We start from the raw sequence: 18,317 nt of genomic DNA on the forward strand, positions 1-18,317 counted from the left end.
GTTTTTTTTAATATAAGAATCACTGACTTCGTTGTTAAGGCAACACTTAAAAAAATCTATTTAAAAATCTATTTAAAAACATACTATGTCATCATGCTATGACAAAATTTCATGAAGATAATAGCAAAAATAAAATACTTAGGTACATTAATTTTCCGTTTAAGAAGAAATAAACAGCATTACATAAATATATTATGGTGTCTTGTTTTTTTATATAAATCAGCATTTACGACGGTAAGCACAAGACCCACATAACACACACCATTTCTATATGTTTTCACTGCTCTTTCGTAAATTGTCCTTAAAGATAACGTCATATACACTTTTCTTATTAATTCCAAAGTTTTGATAGATTTTTAATTGCAATTTAGAAAGTAGGTAGGTAATATGTGTATATAATGTGTAATATTTGTTGAACAAAACGAGGTAATAGGATTCATATAGGTATCAGAATATAAAATTGCGTTTGTGGTTATAAAGTGACCTTGCTAGAAGTGTATTATTATACTTTAGCCTCTGTAATGTTACAATAATATGTGACTACGAATATTTTGTCTTGAAATGACATGATCATTTCATAATCTAATAAAGTTTGTGTACCGCATCCCATCATATTAAAAGATAAATATATTTTAAATTAGTGTAACTAACCTAACTGATAAGCGTTTTGTATCACGGTTTTCACATTCATCGATACGATAACGATAATCGGGCCCGATACGATAACGTGGCTTGTAAAGAGTATAAAATTATAACTAAGCGTTTGTTTCCATGTAGCGAATATCTGAAGATGTTCCAGTTAAGATTTGTGGATGGTTTGTCCAGACAAACCATCCACATAACCAGTTATACATACGTAATATCTATGTATATCAATTCCAATTCAAGTAGATTCTTATAAAATCTATTGAATCATAATGTACGAATTATATGAATTAAATATGAAGCTAACTTGTAAGTAGAAATAAATTCGTACAAAAAGAACAGTCCGTAAAAATCGCACGATCAAAGCTAGTACTCAGTCGCAACAGAGCTCTCCTGTTAAGGATTGTACCCCATAAACAAAATTGCTAATCTTTAATTGAATTTGTATGGATAAATCCAGTACAATGCTAAAACTAAAATATTGTATGTATCTAAATTATATTTGAAAATATAATTTAGATACATACAATATTTGATTGTATTTGACCGAAGAACTAATAATTTACGGGCATTAGGGATTTTAGTAAAACCCTTTTTTTACAATGATAGAAATATTTTGCCGCTTACTTACATTTTCTTTTCGCGAAAAACCACATCTATTTTACGTATAATTAATACATATACCTATTTGTTTCCTAAATCAGTCGCTGCAGCACTGTTGAGACGCCCTTAATCCCTTATTAAGGATTTTATTGACAGCGCTTTGTATCATATTATAGTTAATAGAACTATATAATATTTTTCAGAATAATAAGTAAAATGTGTGCAAAACTATAATAAAATTAATTAGAATATTATAACCTAGTGCCGGTCGTTGTAGATAGAAAAAACATAGAAATGACTCTGAAATTTTGCTAGCTTTAGGCACGCTCTTAATGCAAATAATTTATAATTTGTTTTACGACGCAGCACCGTTATGATTTGATGGATATACATAGATCATATTTGTGACGGTTTTATCTCGATATTATTATTCATCGGCAAACACAAGATTACTTATGCCTGGTTCAGAATCCGTGCTCTTTGGTTAAGTAATTTTATGCGCTGAGTGTTTTCGCCTCGTCCTGTACGAGTATGATGAACTTATAATTATCATTATATACCAAACACTATTGAAATAATTATGGTCAAAGCATGATTGTCTCTCCCATTCTGTTTAATTGTCAGCGAGAGTATCTGCCAGACGGTATATTCTAGGATACCGAAACCACAGAATAAAAAGATTTTTTTTTTTCCTTTAGGTAACGTAGGTAAAACGATATCGCATCGGACTATTATAGCATGATGCGGTATTAGCATGTGAAAGTGCTTTTATCGCAATATTGGCACGAAGGATTAACGTAGCCATGGCAACCAGATATAGATTTGAGTAAATTGCTTTTACTATCCTAGTTTTCCGGTGACTGTCGAGTGTGAAGGTTTTTGTTATTGAATCCGATAAAAAGGGACGCGTTAAATTTTCTTGTGCAAAAGTTACAGTGTTCCTTAAACATATAATTATGTATAATAATATAAGCTCGAAATTTCTTATATTAAAAATAAGACAAACACAGTTTATTTTAATTTGTCACGCGCTGTATGTTTGCTGTTCTGTAAAACGCATACTTAATACTTATTATCAGTTGTACTTTTTATACACATTATACATATTTACTTTAAAAATATTTGAAGTAGATTTAAATGTATATATTATTTAATATATATATATATATATATATGTAAGTAATAAGAAAATATTATTCTTATACTGTCCAAATATTTGATTAAAAAAGAATTATTTGATTTTTAGGTTTGATACTCAATTATCTAATTGATTAATTGTAATCAATCAACAGCCAATCGTTGTCCACTGCTGAATATAGGCCTCTTCCAAGGTGCGCCAAAGCTCCCTGTCCTCCGCCTTCCGCATCCAGTTGGTGCCCGCCACCTTCTTAAGGTCGTCGGTCCACCTGGCTGGAGGGCGCCCTACGCTGCGCTTGCCGATTCGCGGTCTCCACTCTAGGACTCGTCTGCTCCAACGGCCATCGGTCCTACGACATACATGACCAGCCCACTGCAACTTCAGCCTGCTAATTTTGCAAGCTATGTCGGTGACTCCGGTTCTTTTCCGGATAATCTCATTTCTGATCTTATCCTTCAAAGATACTCCGAACATAGCTCGCTCCATAGCACGCTGAGCGACTTTGAATTTGTGGACTAGTCCCGCAGTTAGTGTCCACGTTTCGGCACCGTATGTCATGGCAGGTAAGACACATTGGGTGAAGACTTTCTTCTTCAAACATTGCGGTATAGACGACTAGAGAACTTGACGAAGGTTGCCAAATGCTGCCCATCCCAAGCGAATTCTTCGATCGGTTTCCTTCTCGAAGTTGTTCCTACCGACTTGTATTATCTGTCTTAGGTAGGTATATTCACTAACAACTTCGAGAGGTTTCCCCTCGATGTATATCGGTCCCGGCACGACATGCCTATTGAACATGACCTTGGTCTTGTCCAAGTTTATACCGAGACCGACACACCGGGAAGACTCGCCTAGGCTACGCAGCATTTCGGTGAGTTGTTCCAGCGACTCTGCTATGATGACGATATGGTCGGCAAATCGAAGGTGTGAGATGTACTCGCCGTTTACATTGACTGCATACCAAGTCCAATAAAAGAGGGGCGCACTGGTCATCAATACTGATTCCCACGGGTTTTTCCGATCTTGAAGAGAACAACTGCCCATAAAACCTCTCTACTTCTCTGACAATCTCAGGCCTAGAGGTAACGACCCCACCATTTTCAGTTTTAAGTTTTGTCAGACGCGGCCTCCCAAACTTGCGAGCGAACACTTTCGATCCCCGATTTTGCCCAATCGCAGCTTTGATGGCACGGGTATTGGAGCGTTGGAGATCGCGTCGCGTCAGCGTTTTTATTGTTCGATTTAAGGCCTTATCTGACAAAAACGATGGTAGTTCTCGTCGTTTTCTCATAAGCTCGAGTGTCTCAGCAGAGAGTTTTGGTGCGTTGTCTCTTCTCTGTGGCGGAAAACACTTGCGGGATGTGTTTTGCAGTATTTTGACCAGCGTGTCGGTTCTCTCATCAATGCTGCTTATGGTTTCCAACGCGGTGAATTGATTTTGAAGTTCCATTTGGAACTTTTCGGAGCCTTGAGCAGCTTGGAGCATGGTAGGTCGGAGAGTAGACCTCATCATTTTCGATCTTTCGGCTTTGAAGTCGATATTTAGAGTGCCTCGAACCAAGCGGTGATCACTTCCGGTATTAAACCTGTTGATCAATGAAACATCTCTAAATATGTGCCTTTTATTCGAAATTATAAAGTCTATCTCGTTCCTTGTCACGTTATCGGGGCTTCGCCAGGTCCACCTCCTCTGAGGCTTCTTTTGAAAGAAAGAATTCATCAAAAAGAGCCCCTGCGCTTCGAGAAAGTTTACCAGCATTTGCCCCCTGTGATTTCTGCAGCCCAAGCCGTAAGGTCCGTATTATATCCGTCCGTATATTGATTATTATATTAATATATTATATATATAGTATTAGTCCGTATATTGTATTCCCACTATTTAGCATTAAAATCTCCTGTAACAACATTATAGTGGGCCTTCGAGGTGTGGTTGAGGGCCTTTGCGATGTCCTCGTACATCGCTTCGACCACATCATCAGAGTATGTCGAAGTTGGCGCATATACCTGTACGACCTTCAGGGAGTACCTGTCGGAAAGTTTTAGGACAAGGTACGCTACCCGGTTCGACATACTACTGATTTCCCCAATGCTGCTAATGAGATCCTTTTTGACTAGAAAACCGACACCACCCTGGGAGAGGTTATCACCTTCGTGGAAGTAGAGTAAGTTACCGGACTCTAGAGTTATCGTGTCCTCCCCCTGTCTGTCTTCGGACTTCAGATAACCCCAGTATATGCCAGTTTATATGACTTAACTCAACTTCTAATTCGGCGAGGTGATGGTCCAGCCTCATCGAGCGTCCATTGTACGTTGCCATGTGAAGTCGCTTTATACGGTAGCCTGCCGTGAACCGGTGATTCTTAGCACCCCCTGCCCTGCCGATACCGCGACCGCTACCTTGGTCGGGCCTAGCGCGCTTGCCGGTAACTGGGGGCCTTTTTTTGGGCGCATCTGCCATTAAGGAGGGTTTGCCCATACTCGCCGCGCTGGGCAGGCGTGTTGGCGAGCGCAGTAAGTTGTAAGTTGGTAAGATGTTTATGTGGGGGGACGCTGCTGCCCATCCCCCCTTTTCCCCGTCCCTCAGTCGCCTCTTACGACACCCACGGGATGAGATTGGGAGAGTACTATTCTAAGCCGGTACTCCACGGTACGATTAATTGTAAATGTGCAATTAAATAAACGAGAGTTTTAAAAATAATATAATTAATCGGTATTTATCTAAAATATTTATATATTTAATAACATTATTGACCAAATTATTGTAGTTCGTACCAAACGCGGACTAAATAATGCCTGAAGGCATTTTCTACTAGCCTATCTTAAGATCGCGTCTAAAGCCAGCAAGACGTCACATTTCGCTCGCGCCTTATCGCACGCCCCTCTCGCGACACGATCTCATTTTTATGCTTTTTCTATCTTCAATGACCTTGTTTTTCGTGTTGCACATATTTTACAAATTATTCTGAAGGTTTCATATTATAATTAAAAACGATATCTTTCAACTATAATATGATAATAAATATAAAGCGCTGTCATTTTTTTTACTCGTCTCAACAGCTCCGGTTCATGATCATTACAAAAGATTAGCAATTTAAATTTAAATATATGATAGGAGAAACTATTATGCAAATTACATACGTATACTTGACGATAAAATTTTGTAATGCTTATTGCATTTCGAACACAATCGTACAAAATTAATTTAAGTTAACAACATTTTTACGAATAGCTTATGAACGCAGTACTACAATTGTTGATATAATACTCAAATAAATCGCACACGTGATATAAATATCATTATATAATGGAATTAATTTATATTAAAATAAAATATCTGATAATAAATGAGTAACTTCATTTAAGTTATTTTTTAAAAGTAATCTCGGTATAAATATCTCGATATTTATATGATTGTGTTTGATTATGTCTCAAAATGGAATTGTTATTATGACAGCTAACAATATCAGTCGACTGTTCCACCTTGTACGGGCACAGCATAGGTCAGGTGTAGGTCTTGCATGCTCTACTTTTGAAGCTCATATACTTGCATATATATATATATATCCTTGCTATAAGATAAAAGATTAGCAATTTAAATTTAAATATATGATAGGAGAAACTATTATGCAAATTACATACGTATACTTGACGATAAAATTTTGTAATGCTTATTGCATTTCGAACACAATCGTACAAAATTAATTTAAGTTAACAACATTTTTACGAATAGCTTATGAACGCAGTACTACAATTGTTGATATAATACTCAAATAAATCGCACACGTGATATAAATATCATTATATAATGGAATTAATTTATATTAAAATAAAATATCTGATAATAAATGAGTAACTTCATTTAAGTTATTTTTTAAAAGTAATCTCGGTATAAATATCTCGATATTTATATGATTGTGTTTGATTATGTCTCAAAATGGAATTGTTATTATGACAGCTAACAATATCAGTCGACTGTTCCACCTTGTACGGGCACAGCATAGGTCAGGTGTAGGTCTTGCATGCTCTACTTTTGAAGCTCATATACTTGCATATATATATATATATCCTTGCTATAATTTTTAAATAAGGCTACTTCCATTGTGTTGTACTCTCATGCAAGAAAATATAAACGACGCTCCAAATACGCTCGGAGTTTTAGTTAAGCGTAATTCTTCGTAGAAAATTTCATAGATAAATAATTATGAAATGAAAACGTTTCGTAAATTAGTAACTTAAATAATTTTGACATTTTGTTTGAATTCTCATCAAAATATAATTATTATCGTTAGTTATTAGTATTGCTATTTTAATAATAAAGACGATCCTATTTTCAGAGAATTAATGGTATAGCTATATTCCCATATAGTTAGGGTCGAACCTGCGACTTTCACATCGCTAGGTAGTATTTATAACCATTAACCTATAGACGCTTAAATTATAACAAATATTATATTCGCGTCTACGTTTAAATAATCGCTTGTAATTACTCAAATCAAAGGTAATCCTCTATTTCAAAGCAGCAAAGACTTGACACTCAGTTTGATGTTTGATATTAATCAAATCGTGTGACATTCAATTAATATTATTCCAGCTGTACAATGATAATGTTATTTTTTATAGTTTGTAATTATATAAGTGTAGTCTTACATTTGTTTTAGAAGTAACCAAAATGTATTTGGCTAAATAAGACAAATATACAATTTGTTTTTTTTTTCGTAGTTTTAACTAACTCTTTGTTTAAAATAGACAGCATACGCAAAACAAACACATCATTAAAAATAATACAATTATAGAAGAGTTGTGGTGTAAATTGTAGAGCAAAAAATGCAAAGAATATGAACATTTTAAATTTTTTTTTTTTATAGAATAGAAAGGTGGACGAGCATATGGGCCACCTGATGGTAAGTGGTCACCAAACGCCCTTAGACATTGGCATTGTAAGAAATGTCAACCATCGCTTATAGCCAATGCGCCACCAACCTTGGGAACTAAGATTTTATGTCCCTTCTGCCTATAATTACACTGGCTCACTCACCCTTCAAACCGGAACACAACATTATCAAGTATTGCTGTTTTGCGGTAGAATATCTGATGAGTGGGTGGTACCTACCCAAACGAGCTTGCACAAAGCCCTACCAACAGTAAATTAAAATATATATATGTATCGTATTTCGATTTTATAATATTATTTTGAGTAAAAGTGTGGTTAAAATGTGTGTTTTACTGTGATCGTAAGAGTAAACCTTATCGCACACATCAACGTTACCAGTGACATAACGTTAACAAATTCGTAAAATTTGAACTGCGGTGAGTCATATTGCATTGCGGTGAAAATAAGTCATAATATGTATTCATACATGCGTTTGTATTTAGGTTTATGAATGAAAAACATAATACTTATATGTTTATACCGTATACTTGGTAGCACTCGCTTTAGAGATTATATTACATCTTATGACGTCGTTATCGTTTACTGGAAACTAAGAATGTAGTTTTATTTATTAATTAAAAAATAAATTTTAAATTAAATGTACTTTTTGAAGGATTATCCTATATTATTCGAAATTTAATTACATAATTACAACATAACACATTATTTTTTGTATTTAAACTTATAATGTTGATTTTTATAATATAATTTATTAAGCTTTGTTAAAATACTACGTTTCTCTGAGCTAAATTTATTATCATATCAATTTCTAATTAATAATTATATACATACGTGTTACAATTAAGCACAAATAGTGAATTGAAAAATTTAGAGATCGTTAGACAAGTTTAATCTAGATCAGTATAAAGGAAATATTTTTTGTCATCATAAGCGCGTAAGTCATGTTGAGTTACAAAATATCAAGAAAACTGGAGTAGAACGAAAGTCCGTGAAATATACATACATGAATTGTAAACGATTGCTTTAACTTCAAACGTATTTCTTGATAGTTGCCTCACCTCCGTGTTACGTCATTGTTAAGTAATCTATCGTGTTCTCAAAACATCTGTTGCAGCTCGCAAAAACTTTGCACTTGACATAATATTGTAACTTATTACGGTCAGTGTCACGTCAATTAGTTGACACGGTACGTAATTCTGATCGGAATTAGGATTAAAATTGACTAATTTATTAAATCACTTCATCTTACTTCGAACTATTTTTGTTATTTTAATATTATCCATCTATATTTATTTATTTACTATTAATTAAATAATTCTATATAATGATCAAGTAATTTAGCATATTGCTGACTCCTGTCACGGCTTCACACCTGTCAAAAAAAAGGTCTAAAAATGGTTTATATCGTAATACACAATATCAATATTTGTTTACGCGGCATCTTCGTATTTCAGTCGGTTTTCACAAAACCATAATGATTTATATACCTAAATATTTCTCATGAATCACTCCATTAGGGCAAGCCAATGAAATTCCGTTTGCTGATTTTAGTGTTTATCGCGTTCAGACAGACGCGGCGGTGGGACTTTGTTTTATAATGCGTAGTGATATTAGATGACAATGATTTCTAATAATTTACTTGAGAAATCATTATATAGAGTCACGAATAATTGACAACGATACAAACGAATTTGTCTGTCGACATTCAAACTAAACCTTCATATAAAGCGGTAACGCTTTTATAATAACCTTCAATATGCCACAAAGCCTCCAAAAGCTTTGACCTTAATCTCAGCAATAAGTTATGTGGAGCGAACCCGACTGTATTTATGTCGCCCCGGGCGTCACAGTGGCCGCGTGAAATGTTAGATATAATTTTTAAATGATGATAAACGAGGTAACACTCATATACATTTAATTAATAGTGATGATAATTAGTATCGTTTTATGAGAAATAAAAAATAAACTCGAATTGTACAAAGAAATATATATTTATTTTTATACATATATGTATGTACCTAGATAAGATACTAGTCGCTAGGCGTGAAAAAGGAAAATATTCCAGGACCTACTCTCTCTTCACAAGTTTAAATATGAAACAAACATAAAAAAATCGTTTAAGTTTAATTTGGTTTTAGTTATATTTCATTGTCCAAAGTGATTCATACCAATAAACAAAAACCTAAATAAAAAAAAATTATCTTTCGCATTTATAACACTTGCTGTTCTCTATTACTTCGCCCGCGTCTGTATTTTTCTCGTAAATTTTGTAATCTATATGGCAACGAGGGTGTTCTTATTCAAGTCACAGGCTACCGTATGTCTTTAATTCCTATTGGTTTAGTACTTTAGTTCTGATGAACAAAGCTACAGACAGACTTACTTTAACTCATCGGTTATTATTGCTGGTTAGAGTAAGATTCGCAAGATAGAAAATAGTATTCGATAAACTTGTGTAATTTTACAATTTAATATCTTTTAAGTACGTACTTTTAAACGACGTTCCTTTATTTTTTCTCGAGTGACATTGTTCTAAACAATATACTAAAAGTATTATTCCTACATAACATATATACACCGTGTGTTATTGATCGTAGCCTCAGACATAAAAGCTGCATTTTCTAATAAATTTGTTATCACGTACTTAAGACTGGTTGTTTGAACATTTTCACTCAACTTTTAGTTCATTTGTAGACGCTGTTATGAAATTACATGACATGACAATTTTGTAAGATATCTAGACGTAATACAGATTCACATGTCATCATCATGTTTCGTCATGTCTTCGAAATTATTTCAAGTTATATTGCCTTTAAAGAAAAATCGTAATTTCATCATAATATAACCCCGTAACAGCCTGTGAATGTCCCACTGATAGGCTAAAGGCCTCCTCTCCTCTTTTTGAGGAGAAGGTTTGGAGCTTATTCCACCACGCTGTTCCAATGCGAGTTGGTGGAATACACATGTGGCAGAATTTCAGTGAAATTAGACACATGCAGGTTCTCCTCACGATGTTTTCCTTCACCGTAAAGTACGAGATGAATTATAATCACAAATTAAGCATATGAAAATTCAGTGGTGCTTGCCCGGGTTTGAACCCACGATCATCGGTTAAGATTCACGCGTTCTAACCAGTGTGCCATCTCGGCTTATTTTTTTTATTATTTTTTATTAACCCCAAAAGATGTTTAATTAAATTTTTGGTATCTAAAGCAATCGTGCGTATTTGACATAAAATCTTACTTACGTTCTTTTATACGAAAAATTTTATGTTATTTAACGCTCTTCACTGGAAAATCGTTGAAAGCTGTGATTTACGAGCTCCGTAATAATATTTGCTGAAAGTGGATTCAAAGGAGAGCGAAATATTATAAAAATATTATCTAAATTGGAAGGATTTAGTAAGCCGTTTGAGGATGAAGTTTTGACGAGGGTGAAAAATAAAATGGAGCGTGATTGGTGGCAACTGACGCCTCGACGAGAAGTTTACTCTATACCGGATAGCTTGGCGGCGCATGATTCACGGGTTAGATGTTTGTTATAGCTTAATAAATTATTTTTGATTATTATCGACTTATATTTTATGTATATAATGACTGAATACGCTAACAATGTTGGCCTTACTTATAAACGTTGTTTTGCGGATAACTATTCGTTAAACACTGATTTCTCTCTTTCTTGACAGAATAATAACTTATTGATTTGACAAACGAAAAAAGAAGACACAGCAATGTTTAACTAATCACTCGCTAAACGTTTTAAGTAAGGCCGTAAGTTTGTAAATGTTTCACTGTTGTGAAAGCTAATCAAAGATATTGAAGACATTGGTATGACCATAAATATCCATAGAAAATATACTATCTTTTACCGATTTGACATATTTCTAAAAGCTTTTGTCCAAATTTTAACTCGTAATCTTCGACTAAGATTTGTCTACTGTTACCATTCCCGCTAAGCTATTGAAATAGTTTCGGTAACATTATTATTAATTTATTTTTATATTATCATACGTTCAATAATAAAAATAAAAGTACGTAATATATATATGTAAATATAAAGCGAATCTATAATTGCTGAATTATAATTAATAGTATTAATAAATATACAATACGCTTTACATGACAGAGCAAAAAACCATTTGCACAATATTAAGCCAGAACGTTAGTCCATACATATAAAGTACGCGAACGGAACCGTTTGTTACGTCATAGCCACGCCTCCATTGGGTTTAATATTAATAATTTATACATCGTATCTATGTCGTGATTTTTTTATACCAAAAAAAATTGTTACCTTTGAATGTATTTGTTTAGTAATAAATTAAGTATCGATATGAGAAAACTAATGAATTTATTTAGTTATAGTCGCAATTACGTAGATAATAATTCATAAAACGACTTATATAGAAATAAATGAATATTCATATTAGTTTTTTGTAACTTCGGAAGTTACGACATCGAGTAAACTATCTAATTGTCTGCTGGAAGAAGTTTTATTCCTATTGACTACGTTTTGTCTTAATGAAACATTACTACTAAGTGAGCCAAATAATTTCCATACTATATTATGTGAATTTTAATGTTTATTTTCCATTGTCCATACATTATCAATAGTATTAGATGATTTCGTTAACAAATAACAAGTATATGTAAATTTGATAGGATTTGACATGCGAGTATTCGATCATTCTCGTACATTATGTTACTAAATAGTTTCGTTTCAACGACAAATCCTTAGAAGCGTGATTTCCAAGTCCGCGTACAATCACGCGGACAGTGGAACAGGAAACAACATCTATAAGTATTACTCATTGCCGACGCGGGTTACTTTAGTCTGACGAAATTTTGCGGAAAGTTATATAAAAAATATTATTATTTCGGTTTTTCTGCTCGTGTTAATTTAAACATTATTAAAATTTAAATCGGGTTTGTGTACCTGAATAACCGTTTATTATAGGGTTTTTCTTATATATATAAGTATAGGTATATCGTGATATAGTAACTAATGTATGTATCGTATGTAATCGTGATATAGTAACTACGCTAAATGTATTCTTTGCAGTGTTAGGTTATGCAGCGATAATGGCTACCGATAGGAAATGGTAGGTCATAGTAATTTAGTTTATAGTTCAAGCGTGTAAAACTGTTGCAAATACCTCGGTCACCTTGTACGTCATTTACCGTAGACTTTGTGACGCCCGAAAGATCTGGAATGTTTCATACAAATCGTCCAAAAATAAACTTTTCTCTTGGATTAGGTATTTGTATTAACGTTTTACCAATTGTACGGTTTCGTGCAAGCTCGATTGATGAAATATTGACATTGTAAAAATATTATATGAAAAAATAAATCCAAAATCATATATGTTATAGCATAAATAAAAATATTTTAATTTTAGATAACTAATTAAATATAATACTTAACAATTTATACTTTCAAATATTTCTAGTTTAATTAGGTTGGTACTCAATATTAATTATAAAGCCTTAAATAATATTAATAGAAAATAAATTGATGAATGCTTCGAGAAACCACTTTGTCACGGAGCTGTCGAAACCATGCAAATATATTGGAAATGAGATTTATGTATAATATTTTGTTACCTAAATTAATTATTTTAAGATGACTAAACCGGTTCTATTGAAATAAACTGTAACCTTGTGTTTACATCGTAAGAGATTCAGCATAAAATTAAAACTAAATGTATTTCAGTACTTTTAGTGAATTTTCTATAAAATTAAGAGTAGGTATTTTTACTACTAAATGTTAAAACATGTGATAGTGAAAACACAATCGGACATAAATATTTTTAATACATTTAAAACATTATTCCGTAGAATATTATTATAAAACAACTCATTTTATTACTTCGTATAGACAATTTCAGTTCGTACGTAAATATTTCATCTAAACATTTTTTTTCTTGTCCTAGGGTATGGCGTTTACAATTGAGGAACGTCAAGCGATGGGCATTCACGGCCTGTTGCCCCCGAGGGTGAAGAGCCAGGAGGAGCAGGTGCAACTGTGCAAGCTGTCCTTCGACCGGTACGAGGATCCTTTGAACAAGTACATCTACTTGATGGGATTACTTGTGAGTACAAATGTTGTCTATTTATTTTTATTTAAGAACGTAAATAATAAATTTAACGATCCTGAATTTATTTTAGTCTTGACTTACCGTTTTCTACTTAGTGGTATGGGTACACGTAGCTAACGTAATACAAACATTACTATGCGTAGTTATGCGTACCTCGCATAACTTTGTTTATGTTTACATTTTCTAAAGAGATGATAACATTAATGTTATGTTTATTTTAAAGTATAAGATTAGATAAATACATTTAATAATAAGGATCTATTAAACAGTAAACACTTGAATATAAATACTTTCTATAGTTACATACGACTACGCTAAATTAATTTTAACCATACGGTATATAATTGTATTTTTAAAATTTCAAAGAAACATCAGGCAATGTTAATCACCACGCCACCATAAAATCTTGGTTAATGTTACAATTGTGTTATAAATTTAAAATGTTCACGACGATTTATATCTCTCCGCTAAAGTAAAAAGGTTGAATAATTTTCGTCAATTTAAAGTTGGGATAAAAAGTTTTATTATTTAAAAAATTGATAGTTTGTAAGTAAACTTAATTGAGCGCAAATTACCTTGATTCTTACTTTGTATACAAAAACGGACGACCCATAAATTAATAATTATTTATAAATTACCTCAAACTTGAAACTATTGAGTTACCTGCTCGTGTGCTCGGCGGTAAGGAAAAACTTCGAGAGAAAACTTGTATGTCGGATGCTTCTGAGACAAGTCCCATCAACCAACCCGCATCAATAAGTATTCAGTCACCAACCAAAGTTACTCACAATAAAGCTTAAAACGTGTCGTTGTTGTCATTTTAAGATATGCAGACATTTTAAGCGCCTAATTTACTATGCATTTATATCGTTATTGCTAATGAAAAAGGTCGTATGTAATGTAATTACGCGTACTTTGTAGCCGACCGTAAAAAAATAATGATTTCCTTATTTTTATTAATTACATTTATATTTTTTACATTGTGACTAACATAAAACTGTAAAAAATTACATTTACAAAATATCGAAGGAAGAAGGTTGCGACATGTCGAAGAAGAACCTAGTAGCTATTAACATTACATACTTATACGAAATACGTGATGATGCGCACTAAGTAATAGGAATGCGAAAGTGTCTACACGGATATTGGTGATTTTGATGATCGTTTGTAAAATGTAGCAATGACAAATGTAAATTTAGTATATGTATACTTTGTTTCATAGATTGTCGGGGTTCTTATTTTTTCAAGATCGCAAGAGTTTGTACTTAGAGATAGTTTTATGAACCGGTGACATATTATTCTACTATATTATCTCAGAGAGATGCGGGAGTGTGTTAAATAGTCGCTTAATAATGATTTTTACAATATAATATTTACTTTCTCTCCAAGGATCGCAACGAGCATCTTTTCTACCGATTCGTCGGAGAAAACGTAGCGGAAATGATGCCTATAGTGTACACGCCGACTGTCGGGCTCGCGTGTCAGAAATACGGACTGGTGTACCGCCGGCCGCGCGGTCTCTTTATCACCATCAACGACAAGGGACACGTCTATGATATATTGAAGAACTGGTATATCTCGCTTTTAATTATATACGCGCTTTGCTTTTGAGATATTTGTATTTGTATATTTAAAAAGTATTCACACTGTAGTGACCAGTAGAGAGAGAAAACGTGGATCATAAGAGAAGATTGCTGGTTCAAACCTAGGCAAGCAACTTAGAAATTTCCGATGCTTAATTTGTTTTTGTATAATTCATTTGGTGCTCGGCCGTAAATAACACGTTGTGTCGGAAGAAATTCTGCTTCTTGTTGAACATTTGTAAAATCCTTTTTGCTACGATGTTAAATGATTTAGCCCATTGTTTTCAATATCAGGCCCGAAACCGATGTACGTGCCATCGTAGTGACTGACGGCGAACGTATTTTGGGTTTGGGAGACTTAGGCGCCTGTGGTATGGGTATTCCCGTGGGCAAGCTGTCGCTGTACACCGCGCTGGCTGGTATCAAGCCTCATCAGTGCCTCCCTATCACGCTTGGTAAGTTTCTTTTTGTTACATTAAATAATAATTTATGATATGATACCTTAGGTATTTAAGTAGGCATATTTTTTTAAAAATTATACTTGGGTTTTAATTCAATCACTTTTTTAAACGATGATAATTGCTTATTGAGCAAACAATCGTAAGTACTCGTGATATTATTCAACTATTAATATTAAATTTATATATATTATTAAATTCAACTATTCTGATTACATATACCATTACTTACGTTATTTATCCAGCCATCGTCGACACGTTTCGGAAAAACTCAACGTATCGTCGACTTGGTTCATCATTATGATACGAGCGCGTCGACATCACTGAAGTTAATAATAAAATTAAAATAATTAAAAAATAAATGCTTAGAAATGTCCCTTTTATTATAAAGATAAAAAAATATTTTTTTCAGTAAATAACAGGCACATAGTTTGCTTATTGAAATGTAAGGAATTGTATCCAAATATTTGGTGCACCGTTACAGATGTGGGCACGAACACCCAGACGATGTTAGACGACCCGCTCTACATCGGCCTGCGACAGAAACGCGTCCGCGGCGCCGCCTACGACGAGTTCATCGACGAGTTTATGCACGCCGTCGTGCAGCGCTTCGGCCAGAACTGTCTCATACAGTTCGAGGACTTTGGCAACGCCAACGCCTTCCGCCTTCTAGAGAAGTACCGTGGAAAGTGAGGACAATTTTGATCTGATCCAAACGAAGTGATTTCTATAGAAGCGATTACATTTTGAGTTCGATTTTTAGTGTAATGTTTCTATATGTAATGTTTGAGTTAAATATTTCCGACACAAAAACTGTTACGTGTCCTGAGTTACATCCGGTTTACGTTTCTTATTTTCCTTTCTGCAAACACAATAAACGTTGGAGATAGAGACAGAAAATCTTTATAGTTCTCTCACTGTTGAAATTGAACCATCGACCGCTTCGCGCAGGTACTGCACCTTCAACGACGACATCCAGGGCACGGCGGCGGTTGCAGTGGCTGGCCTGCTGGCATCGCTGCGCGTCACCGGCAAGCGTCTGTCCGAGAACACCTTCGTGTTCCAGGGCGCCGGGGAGGTATCGCATTACTCGCGCACTTTACGTACCTAAACCGCATGGTAGACTATAATAGAGTCAGCACAATCCATTGGTGTCGTATGAGCCAATCATGGGATTTTGTAGGTAAAAGCATACATCAGTTTCCTTACAATGTTTTCCTTCCCGCCGAATGATTTCTATAAATGTTGTTTTCTGAATACTTTGTATACGAAAATTATTAATATTATGAACGAGATTATCTGACTTGAGATGAGCAGTGGATCTGCAATCCGTTATCTGTGTGTACATTTACAATAAATCGAGTATGATCCCTGTTTTTATGTAATACAACATTTGCGGACTAATTTAAATGATTTCACTTCTATGAAGTTTTACAAAATTATGTTAAATTTACATACCTATTTGTTGTTGTATGTATGTTCATACTTGTTATTATTATCTCAATTATGCCTACCTATTACAAATCCTAAGACGATCTTCATGCAGAACACTTTTAGTGGTTTATCGGCTAAATCAACATCAGCACTAAAAGATTGTGCCTGTTTACATAACTTTTATTAAATTTCATCAACAGGCGTCTTTGGGTATTGCGGAGTTGTGTGTGATGGCGATGAAAGCTGAAGGTACCCCTGAAGCCGAAGCTCGCAACCGTATCTGGATGGTGGATTCCAAAGGTCTTATCGTAAAGAATAGACCTGATGGTGGAATAAACGAGCATAAGGAGAAATTTGCGAAGAACTGCCCCCCCATTCGCACCCTTGCCGAAGTAGTCAACGTCGCGAAACCCTCTGTACTCATCGGTGAGTTTGCTTTATAGATTAAAAATTTCTTACTTTAAAAATAGGGTATGTAATCAGATATACAGAACTTAAGTTTGATAACTAATTTTGCTACAGAATTTGCTAGTGGGCTTTGTGCAAGGTCGAGTTCCTTTGATTAGGGCCACATTGATCGTGCAAGGAATTAAAATACTTTTACTGTAAATATGAGTCCTCCACCTCAATATATGTAAACTATAACACAATAAGTGTCCGAGCGAGCTAATGCGCGTGTGTGTCCGCAGGCGCGGCGGCCATCGGCGGCGCATTCACCGCCGACATCCTGCGCGCCATGGGAGACAACAACGACAGGCCTGTCATATTCGCGCTCTCCAACCCCACCAGCAAGGCGGAGTGCACCGCGGAGGAGGCCTACGGAAACACCGATGTACGTGCACCACGTGCCACTACAATTTTTTTTATAATAACAATTCACTGTTCGTCCTCAAATGACGTTCTTGTCTTCCGCGACGTTTTGTAACCGAGTCCTTGTGTGCAGGACCGCGCCATCTTCGCGTCGGGCTCGCCGTTCCCCGACTACCGCACCAAGGACGGTCGCGTGCTGCGGCCGGGCCAGGGCAACAACGCCTACATCTTCCCCGGCCTGGCGCTCGGCATCCTGTGCGCCGGCCTCGTCGACATCTCCGACGACTTCATGCTGCTCGCTGCGGAGGTACGGGCTTAACGCTTGAGATTACCGTGCTCTACCCTTCAGCCGCACTTTTGGAAAATATGAACTGAATAAAAATATACTCTTTTCTTACTCGCATGTTTGTTACTTATATCGATGCTAATCCCTCAGTGTAAATTTCAGGCTCTGGCCGAGATCGTGTCCCAAGATAATCTGGACCAGGGCAGCTTGTACCCGCCCCTGGCGGCCATACAGGAGTGCTCCATCCAGATCGCCAAGAAAGTTGTACAGCACGCATACAAAACAGGTAACAGTTTCGTTTTTCTTTAAATCGATCCCATTAAAATAAGATATATTTTTTAATTCAATATACATATTTTGTATGCCTGGTGG

At 35.0% G+C, this 18,317-nt stretch overlaps 1 protein-coding gene across 3 annotated transcripts in view; it reads left to right on the plus strand.

The window, feature by feature from the left end:
• Window positions 1–18,317, plus strand: part of LOC126772678 (NADP-dependent malic enzyme-like) — a 34,330-nt gene that overhangs the window by 13,953 nt on the left and 2,060 nt on the right. For all 3 annotated transcript variants that reach the window (XM_050493129.1, XM_050493130.1, XM_050493128.1), the window contains exons 3-11: window positions 13,210–13,368; window positions 14,764–14,945; window positions 15,252–15,412; window positions 15,900–16,104; window positions 16,367–16,493; window positions 17,050–17,275; window positions 17,539–17,681; window positions 17,793–17,966; window positions 18,108–18,231. In XM_050493129.1, coding sequence (XP_050349086.1) covers window positions 13,210–13,368; window positions 14,764–14,945; window positions 15,252–15,412; window positions 15,900–16,104; window positions 16,367–16,493; window positions 17,050–17,275; window positions 17,539–17,681; window positions 17,793–17,966; window positions 18,108–18,231 — 1,501 coding nt within the window. The remainder of the gene's footprint in view (window positions 1–13,209; window positions 13,369–14,763; window positions 14,946–15,251; window positions 15,413–15,899; window positions 16,105–16,366; window positions 16,494–17,049; window positions 17,276–17,538; window positions 17,682–17,792; window positions 17,967–18,107; window positions 18,232–18,317) is intronic.

The sequence above is a fragment of the Nymphalis io genome, chromosome 13 (assembly GCF_905147045.1).
Source record: "Nymphalis io chromosome 13, ilAglIoxx1.1, whole genome shotgun sequence".
In the NCBI taxonomy this organism is placed as follows: Eukaryota; Metazoa; Arthropoda; class Insecta; order Lepidoptera; family Nymphalidae; genus Nymphalis; species Nymphalis io.